Genomic DNA, 10638 nt, shown 5'->3' with positions numbered 1-10638 from the left:
AGCGGGAGGGTGAAGTGTTGGCTGCGTTATGATTTGTCTGTCTACCGTAGTTTTCATTTAGTCTGGTCATGGGGTGTGTTAATTTGATGTCCCCGGCACATTTGTGAGGTCTTGGGCAGTGCTTGCTGGTTCCTGCCAGCCGCATTTGTTGCCTTCAATAAACGCCTGCCCGTATTGTTCATCTTTAAGAGTTCAATGCAAACTTTCGTTGTCTGTCTCGGTTACCTCTTACCTGTCTGCCTTCGAAGTTTACTGTTCACTCCTTTTGGTATGAATGAAACCTAATGATTCGCAGAAAATTCACACTTGCTAGATGCAATTTGGAATTGTTAGTGCTGCTCTTGGCATGGACATGACCAAATGCCACACGGCCTTTTGCATTGTGGTCAATGTCAGCGCGAGAATTCAGAGAAAGGTTATGGATAGCAAGAACTCGGAGAAACGTTACGGACAGTGGGCATACTTGTTTGGGGATTGACATAGCACACAAGTCGGTTGGAAGTTTCGTTGATAGCCAACAAAATTTGATGGCGGTGGAGCTGCGTGGATTGGGAGGTGAGATACCACTGAAGAGAAAGTTAATCAAATAACTTTGTTACCCACTGTGTTCGTGGCAAGCCGACATATTGCCCACCGGCATCCGTCGCCCCCAGGCCTGTGTCGTAGTCTTCACTGCCGGCTCGCACACCGCTTGGGTTCCCTTCCACTTGCCACCTGGCAGAGTCCCCCGTCCTCATCATTTGGTATTTTTGCCTTGTCATTTTTTGTCCTTCCTTTCTTTTTCATTTTCGTCTTTCTTTTTTTTCATGATCGTTTTTCTTTCTTTTTTCTTATTTTCTTTATTGAAATTGTGAACATTTTTCTAATCAGGAGCATTTTTCAAATTCACGAACATGTTTTCAAATCGTTAACATTTTTTGAATTTGTTAACATTGTTTAGAAAATTCTCAGACAGTTTTTCAAATTGTAAACATTTTTTCATTCCGCGAACATTTTTTCAACTCGTGAAAATTTTCGGATTTTTATTTTGAAATTGTGATCATTTTTTGAAACGCGTGGACATTTCTTTTGAACTGGTGGACATTTTTTTAGTCAACGAACATTTTTCGAAATTGGGGGATTAATTTTGAAATACACGAACATAGTTTTGTTTGACAAAGATTTTTGAAATGCATTAACATTTTTCGAATATATGATCATTTTTTAATCAACGAACTTCTTTTGTAATTCAAGAGCATTTTTTGAATTTTGTAAACATTTTTTCAATTTTCAAACATTTGTTCAATTTCACGAACATGGTTTGAATAAACAAACCGTCTTCAAATTCATGAATCTTCTTACTTCCCCAACGTTTTTTTCAAAACCTTAATATTTTTATATGCCAACATTTCTTTTTAGACCACAAACATTGTTTTGTACCTGCGAATATTTATAGTTTCTTGAACATTTTTTAAAATTCTATTTTTTGTTTAATTTTGAGACATTTTGAAAATTCTGACTTGTTGAAGAAAAGAATAGACACAAAAAATAAAAATAAAACAAAATGAAAAAATAGGGCACCCACACCATGGGAAGCCGCAAAATTGTGTGCTAGGGAAGTAGGGATGCGCGGGCCTTCTGCGCCAAATGACTAACTAAGGGTACGCTTTGCAAAGGTCACTCCCATCTTCCTAGGCTGTGACAAGTGGCGGACTGCATGTGCTCCACCTGTCGCAACCTGGGATTTTTCCCTTAGGTTTAGATTCGTTTATTCAAAATGTTCTATCTCTTAAATTGTGCGTTCAAATCATGAACCGTTTTCACCGTTAGATTTCTTGTGTTTAGATCTTCGAAACTAGAACTCATGCTAATAGGTTTCGATAAACTTATGTTTCAGGAAAACAAAACAGAAAACCGAAAGAAAAAAACGAGCCGAAAGCACCATTTTCACCCAATTTTTTTCCTTTCTGATAGGCACAACTATGCCTCTCACGAAAAAATCTATGTTTTCCATGAGAAACAAATTTGTGCCTCTCACGAGAAGCTAATATGTCTCTCGCGAAAGAAAAAAAGCATGTTGTTTTGTTTTTTGAGAGGCACAACCATGTCTCTCGCGAAAGAAAGAACACGTTATTTTTCTTTTTCGAGAGGCAGAACCGTACCGTGCCTCTCGCGAAACATATCTGTGCATGCACGAGAAGCAAATTTGCGCCTTTGGTGGAAGAAGAAACATGTGTTTCTTTTTTTCGAGAGGCACAACTATGTATCCCGCGAAGCAAACCTATGCCTCAATAGAAGCAAATATGTGCTTCTTGTAGAAGAAAAAACGCATGTTTTCCTTTTTGAGAGGCACATGTGCGGCTCTCGTGAAGCAAACATGCGCCTTTGGGAGAAGTGAGTCAGTGGCTCTCGCGAAAGGAAAGAAAATAGTTTTTTCCTTTTTTTCCGATAGGCACAGTTGCGCCTCTCGCAGAAGCAAAGCTGTGCCTCCATGAGAAGCAAAGTTGTGCTTCTCGTGGAAGAAAAAAAACACGCTTTTCACGAAAATATGATTTTGTTTGAAAATAAAAACTTGATCAAAAATCTAGGGGAGACCAGGAAAAAACTAAAAACTAAAAAAACAAAAGGCCATTTAACACGAAAACATGTAGAAATAAAAATAAAAATCCCAAGGGTACGCCCAGAAAGCAACAAGTGATGGCGGCTGAGAGGGCATCAAGTGGCGCACTCTTAGGCCACCCAAAGAGACTTTTGAGGGGCACCCGCAAGGGCTACCCCTCAATTAGTTCCTCTACGCTTCTAGTGAGTCCGAAGGAAGACTCGCCTGAAGCGAGGCACTAGATGGGCTGGCCCAGGCGTGGGGAGGCTACAACCTTGTTTTGGGTTTTTTTCACGTTTTTTTGTTTCCAGTTTTTTCGTTTTATACTTTCGTTTATACTTTCAAATATTCTAAATAAATACATTAGAAAAACACTCTACATAAAACATTTAATACAATGTTAACCAAGCATTTAAAAATGGTAAATGCATACAGAGAAAATATTTATCATGTATACAAATCATCTTTTTAAATAAAAGTTAAATCTAATTATTTGATAAAATGTTTAAAAAGTATTTATAAAATGTTAAATTTTTATAGAAAAAATGTGAAATCATGTATTTAATTATTATTTTAAAAATGTGAAAACAATTGATTTTTTTTGTCAAATGTGTATTGAAAAATGTTTACCATCTATTAAACTGTAAATATGGTATTTGAAAAATGTTACACAAGCATTTGTGAAAATGTTAAATGCGTATGGAAGAAATGTTTACCATGTATTTAAAAAATGTAGTGGTATTTGAAAATTGTTAAATGTATATAGAAAAAATGTTGACCAGATAAAAAATGTTAAATGTGTATAGAAAAAAGTTAAATGCATATAAAAATAGTGAAAATATTACTAATCGAATCCTCGCACGTTTGCTTTTTGTACTCGTATTTCATTTAAGCTAGAAGCTAATGGGTCGGTCCGGTATTGTATACGCTTTGACCGAGAGTTCCTACTGTCTCGCTACAAGCGAGATATAGCCGGACCAAATAGGCGCTTCCACAGCCTCTTGGTGTGACATTGTCATGTCCCTTGGGTGGGGTGTGCGCTTAGGGCCTTTGGCAGTCCTGGAGTGACAGAGTATGAATGTTTGAAATGCTAGCCTACTAGGTTAATCAGGCACCCCCTTATCTTCTTATGTTGATGTGTTCACCGTGAACATCAAGGAGAAAATGAATGTAGAAAGCTGAACCATGAAGATCATTTATTAACTAGTATGTTTGTTTGTGTATTTAGATGTTTCCAAAATTGAAAAGGTTTCGAATAGCAAAAACTCATTTTACTAAAAATTTCATCACATGTTTCTTGGTCCAAGTAGTATAAATAATGACCGAGGTTAACATGCAAAATTGCTCAGACCAAAGGTGTGCGATTGTTATTGCAAAATTTGTGATGTTAGAAAAGCTAGTGAAATAAATATATTTATCTTCTTAGACATAATGGTCTAAAATCTATTGACGCAACTTTTTCCTATGTCGTAAATGGCATTAAAGTTACACTTTATAACTGGAACCAAGAGGGACACCCGTCTTCAAATAAGCCGAGGAGTGTGGCCAAATGTTAGGAGATACTAGAGAGATAAGCATCAAAAAATGATTTATTAGGTATAAAATATCTTAGTAGTGTTGATGTCCAAGTCAGCTCAAAGTTTGTTTAGTGATGCATGCCAGACATGATAACCTATGTACAATTGTGTGCACAAAAGATGCAAGGATTGGGAAGTATTAGAAAGTGCGGTCATGCTACAACGGGCGGTAGAGTTGTTGAGCAGATTTTGTTCATTAGGTTTGATGAGGTATAGCCCACAACAATCCTCTTAATTAGCAATGTGCCAGCCTACAAGATGGAGCCCCAGCGATACAACCATCACGTTCGTATAGATTGGACAAGATTCCACAGCTACAACCTCGGCACGCAAATGCCCGTAGAAACTGATTATGGAACCCTCGTGTAGTAAAACTATTGAAGGCCTCGTGTGCGTTGCCTGAGCATGTGGCTCCACCATTGGTGATAGTCTGCAATTAATACAGCTCAGTTTATCATACTTCCGTCCCTTAATATTTTTTTCTAGAGCAAGGAAAGCTTTAGGGTCAAAATAGTGAGAATCAATTACAAAATTGTGTAGCTTAGGGTCAAATATCCCCTTGCTAGACATTATGACTGTTTTATTGCATTCATTTGAACAAAATTATGATAATCATATATCTCCCTTCCTCTTTGTGGGAGGATGCATAAATATCACATATGAATTACATCAAGAGGGTTGTTATTCATGGTCATGGGGAGTGTAACTTTTTGAGGTTGAAATAGCTACTACATTAATATTTTGTAGCCAATGCTTATGCTAACTAAATAATTTAAAATGTTGCCAACTAAACATAAAAAAACTTGTACCTAGTGTCTATCTTTACATCAAGAGTTAAGTTTGTTTTTGTGTATCATCTAAATGGTTTTTAGATCAAGTAGCTGCATGCTTAAGGAAGATGTTGATTTTCATACTCCAAGTTATGGTTTTATCTGAATGGAATTGTATTTATTTTTCTTATGTCCGGCTATTCAGTCTGATTTACAAACTATGGAATTTACTCCAAAGTGGTTGTGGTGTATCATCTATACGGTTTCTAGATAAAACAGCTGGATGCTTAAGTAAGACGTCGATTTTCCTACTCCAAGTTATGGTTTCATCTTAATGGAGTTGTATTTATTTTTCTTAGGTCCGACTATTTTGTGTGATTTACAAACTATGAAATTTACTCCGAAGTTAACTTTGCTGTGTTGTATCATCTATATGATTTATATCGATCGTATTGATTTAGTTAAGCCTCCAGTTATAGACAATTGCCTAGGTTAATAGAGAAATCTTGTTTGCCGTTAACTGCCAAAGTCTTAAGGAAAAAGGGAATGTGTGTAATGAGGAATTGTATTTACAATTTATATTGGTGGATAAGGAGGTAAGATTAACCGTTAGTATGTAATTTAAACTATATTGCACTTGAAGATGTGCGTGCCACACGACCAGTCGGAAACAACAAAAACAAAGAAAAGGAAGGCCGGAAACATGATACGTCGTCCGCTGCTGTTTTGTTGGAAAACTTAACTAAAAATGAATGTTAGGGAATAAACAAAATTACTACATGCCTGTGCTACTATCTGTGTGTCCTAAATGGATTTGAAGAATTTCCTATGAAAGAATTGCTGCAAAACTATTATGTAATATAAATATGATCTTTTGTTGTGTAAAAAGTTGTCTATAGTTTATTTTTAGTTTAAGCCCGTACCAACCCATGTGCACTTTGCTAGTCAATGAATAATTTGATACCTCGTTAGATTTTTCCAAAAAAAAAATCATAAATTTTTTGGTAGAGTGGTGGCTGAATCTCCCTCGGCCCGCCACATTGCGCCTCCATCCTCGTTCAGGGGGAATGGAGGGGGAAGAAACAGGCTCCGTCAGTGAAGTACACGGTCGAAGAAGCGAGGGGATCTGGGTCTTTTACAACGGATATGGAAGGTGACAAAGCTTGTCATCGACTCCTCTGCCTCCCTAGCTGGGTGTGGCACATTGTCCACACCCTCCTCTGTGCTTCATAGCCTCTTCCATGTATGAAATTATATTTTAGATTATCTCTATGATAATTGTATGTAAAGACTCTTATACGCTCCTTAATAATACTTGTGTAAAACCATCTTTATGTATATTATATCCCTGCTAGTTTTTCATCTCGTTGGTTACGTGTTAACCTGTTTACGTTGGTAAAATGGCCCCTTTCGTGCTACGTTGTAACATTATGATTTAGACTTTTAATGAAAGCATGTAATTTGAATTTGTGGCTGGCATTTGGATTGCACATTTTTATATTTTTCAAACGTGTATCTGTGAGGGGTTTTAAGAAATAAGTCTCTGCTAACACTAGGGACGGGTTAAAAAAAAACAGTCACAACCAGATCCGTAACATAGGCAATAGCGATGGACTTTTGGTTTCCGATCACAAACATATCAGTGACGGGCTTTTGATTCCCCGTCATATTGGAATTAGTGACGGGTTTTTTATGCTCCATCACCATTGCTTTAGGGACGAGCCTGAAATCCATCACTAGTGGCCTAGCATTAGTAACGTTAATTTAGTAACGAGTCGTTTTTTTGTGCGGGTGAATTTAGTGACGAGTCTAGTCGCCATCTTTAATGTGGAAAAATAACCGTCTCTAAAGACCTTTTTTGTGGTGGTAGTGAGTAATGGCATGTCAGTTAGCACTCAGGAGCGCAGCATCAATGCCATACAGAAAGCAAATGAACGGGAAATGAGATGCCTTCTCGCAAAGGTGGCTTTGGATTTTGATTTTCCGAGGTAAAACTGAGCACGCATCGCAATAAACAACACAAACTATGGGCCCCAGCGCACGAATCACTAAAGCAAATGGACGGCAGAGGAGATTCCTTCCCGGGAAGGTGCCTTTGGATTGATTTCCCAAACAGAAATAAGGAATATCTTGAGACAATTATTCAGTACACATAGATACATATACAGAATCAACACACTAGGCACACTCACGCGCGCACGCACACACACACACATCAATCAATATAAGGTCGTCATTCAGTTCCCTGTGCTTATTAGCATGACAAACCATGTGATGGCTCGCTCGGCCACAGTAGCGCTCGTACACAAACTGCTAGGGCGCCGTTTGGCAGCCTCCTGGCTTACATTACATAAAAGTTTTATTCCCTAACACAAGATACGTATCTGTAATGTTTAGGACGTGAAGGAAGGATGAGTTATTCAATATAAGGCATCCATCTGGTCTGATGATCGAGGCTCATCGAGTAGTGTACATACCGTACAGTGATGAGCTTGGAATCCGTCCATATTAAACCCCGCTTGTTGGCTGGCTGGCGCATTTGTCCAACACTGTAACGGGCGGGCCGCTGGCGGCGTCATTGCACTTGCCGTCGTGATGAGCAGAGTACTTGATATTGGTGCTCTCTTGGTGCTCGAACTCGCCTCGCATATGCATATGGGGGGCACAGCCACGGCAGCCATAACCGTAACCATCGCCGCCACAACTACAGCCGTCGTCGTATCCTCCTCCCTGCCCATGCCTGTACCCATGTCCTCCTCCTCCGTGGTGTTTGCGCATGTGGTGCTGGTACGCTCCATAGGCGGTAGCAGCTCCGGCGGCTAGCCACCCCGCACTCACGTGCGGCTTCTGCTGCGGCGGCCCTCCGTAGGCGTTGCTGACCCCATGACCGCCGCCGCCGCCTCCTCCTGAATCGATCCATCAATCAGCATAACAACCGAGTGAGTGGTATGAGTAGTGTGTGTCGAGCTGCTACGTACATGCATCATAAATATCGATCGTACCTGCAGCCGGAGGATAGCCACAGCCGCCACCGCCGCCGCCGCCGGCGTGGTAGCTATAGTAGCCACCAGCACCAGCTCCCCGACCAAACTGAGGAGAAGGGTACCCACCACGACCGCCGCCATGATAATACGGCGGCTGTGGTGGGTGGTATCTGCCGCCGCCGTATGCCCCAGCAGGTTCATCCCAAATACCATCGGGCTCGGGGCAGCTGTAGCCGTAGCCGTACCCACCAGAACCGCCTCCACCATACCCATAGCCATAGCGATACGCCGGCGGGGGCTTTGGAGGGCCGCCGTATGCCGGTGGTGCTGGGTATGCATACACGTATTGTTCCGCATACTGATGTGTCAGCGATGGTAGCTCCTGCTGCGGCTTGGCGCAAGAGTCGGCCCGCGGGGCAGGAGCACCAATACTGCCACCATTACCACCATTAGCGGTGTTCGTGCCACCAGCGCCACCAATTGATGATCCGAAGTGTATATCCTTTCCCATTGCAGGCATCATCTCGATCTGTGGCCAAATTAGATGGAGGCAATACAATTTTTTTAATATAGTTTGTGTGTGTACTACTGCTGCTCGACCCGCGCACAACTACATGCAGTAGAATCAAGCAACATGATCACTAATCAACGTGTGGAATGGTTGACGCCGCTTATACGTAGAACAACAAATATTTAAATACGTATGTGTATGCATGCAAATATATAAACTGATTTCCCATGCACAATATTACAATAAAATACAATAATAGTAATCCTTATTTTCAATTTACTTAAACAACTGTCACCATGCATGCATGCATGCATCAAGTGTATCTAATAAGATGGAAACAGAAAAATAAATAATAAAGCCATGGAACGAGCGAATGAAGATCGAAATAAGCCTGTAGTACCTTGTTGTACCGATGGAGAGAGGAGAGCTTCTTTCTTTCTTCAGGGAAGAAGAAGCTATATTGTGCCATGGAAGACGGACTGCCCAGCTATTTATAGGCCGAGAGGCCAGCAACGGGTCCATGCAAACCAGACTGACTTTTTGGGCCCAGCCTTAATGCCGTGACTCCCTGGGCCAGATCACCTTTCTCTCTAAACAAACCCAATTAGTATACGGACAGACACACGCATATATGCGCATGTACTCAGTCTTACAAATACTAAGAGCATCTCAAATAAACGGTCCAAATGTAAAAATACCTAACTTTTGGACCGTCTGAGGCAAAAAACGCTGCTCCAACAGACGGTCCATATGCAAAAAAAAAATTGGACCGCGGCCTCCTCGTGATATAAAATCCAACATCTCGCGATGCAAATATACATCACGAGATGCATCTGGTCCAAAACCAGCCGCCGCCCGCGAACGCCCAACCGCCACTTCATTTCCGTTCCCGCCTGCGCCCGTCCGCCCGCCCGCGACCTGCCGGCCGGGATCCGCCGCAGCGACCGCCCAAAACTTCGCCATCGCCCGCGTCACCACCCCACATCCCCGCCGCCGCCCTCCGCCGCCGCCGCCCCCCTCGCCTCCCCGCCGCCGCCCCCCTCGCTTCCCGCCCGCCGCCCCCCTCGCCTCCCCGCCGCCGCCCGGACACTGCCGAATCGGGAGGCAGCCGGCGCGGGATTCGGCCCCTCCGGCGGCCCGGCTGCCGCGGTAGGCCTCCGCAGGGTCTCGGGCTGCCGCCGACCTGCTCCCGTCGGCCGTGAGCCTGTCTATGGAGTTGCTCTTTTGGACCATGAATTTGGACCATCTATTGGAGTTGCTCTTTTGGACCATGAATTTGGACCATCTGTTGGAGTTGGCCTTTTTTCGGAGCTCCAAAACGCACTTTTTGGCGGTCCAAATTTTACATCACCGGTTTTGGACCGTCAAAATTTGGACCATCTATTGAAGATGCTCTAAAGCATGCACAACAAGATATTGGGAGAAGGCACGCAGCAGCAGATTCGTATCCCCTAACCTAGCCGCCGCCACGTGAAGGCGGCTAGGGCGGCGATCCTCTACCTCCAATCTACACCGGTTAGGGCCGGTCCCCTCTCTCCCCGAATGCTGCTACGACGGCAGGAGGGAGGAGGACCCCGTTCCTTTGCTCTGTAGTTAGGGTTTGGTTTTGCAGGTCGCGGTGCGCCGTTGGGGTGGTGGGAGCGGTGCCCGGACGAATAAATCTGCCTTAGCTCCACTCCCACAACGGCGGTGTCCTTCATGGTGGCGTCTCGGAGTTGATGGTACCGTGTGTTTGCCGATCCTTCAGATCGGCGGCGTTAATGTTCATGGATGATGTCGGTGAGGCGACGACGGCGACTCCTTCATGTGTGTGTATCCTTCTGCTCTGTCCCCGTTGTTGCGGCGTTGTCTCCAACGTCACGGTGGAGCGGGAAGGTTTTGTCATCCGGGAGGAGACGGTTGTCTACGCAGGTGACAGCTGGAAGAAGGTGCAAGCACAGTTGGTGGTTGGAGGCTGACAGTTCTGCTTTCCTCCTCCGACGTCGTAGTCATGCGGGGTGTCAGCTCTGGAGTTCGATGGCGTGTCCGGGGACACGTTGCCCCGGTCTGATTCTTTCAACGGCAATGGTTTTTCTTCAAGCAAACTACTTTGGAGGTCCGTAAAGTGGAGCCGCGTCGAGCTCGGGTGAAGAGGTGATCTGTCTCCTTTTCCTTGATGGAAAAGGACAGGCGCTGGTTTTTTCCGTACGATTATCCTATCTTTTCAGTCCTTTAATGT

At 43.1% G+C, this 10638-nt stretch overlaps 1 protein-coding gene across 1 annotated transcript; it reads right to left on the bottom strand.

Moving 5' to 3' along the window:
- Positions 1–7140: 7140 nt before the first annotated feature.
- LOC123168602 (loricrin) lies at positions 7141–8870 on the bottom strand. Its single transcript, XM_044586488.1, has 3 exons — positions 8821–8870; positions 7928–8438; positions 7141–7831 (listed from the first exon to the last, which is right to left on the bottom strand). The coding sequence occupies exons 2-3, from the start codon at positions 8430–8432 to the stop codon at positions 7434–7436; spliced, it is 903 nt and encodes a 300-aa protein (XP_044442423.1). The 5' UTR covers positions 8433–8438; positions 8821–8870; the 3' UTR covers positions 7141–7433.
- Between the last annotated feature and the right edge of the window lie 1768 nt (positions 8871–10638).

Source organism: Triticum aestivum, chromosome 7D (assembly GCF_018294505.1).
Source record: "Triticum aestivum cultivar Chinese Spring chromosome 7D, IWGSC CS RefSeq v2.1, whole genome shotgun sequence".
In the NCBI taxonomy this organism is placed as follows: domain Eukaryota; kingdom Viridiplantae; phylum Streptophyta; class Magnoliopsida; order Poales; family Poaceae; genus Triticum; species Triticum aestivum.
The sequence above is the reverse complement of the archived record's forward strand: the minus strand, read 5'-3'. Positions and strand labels throughout refer to the sequence as shown.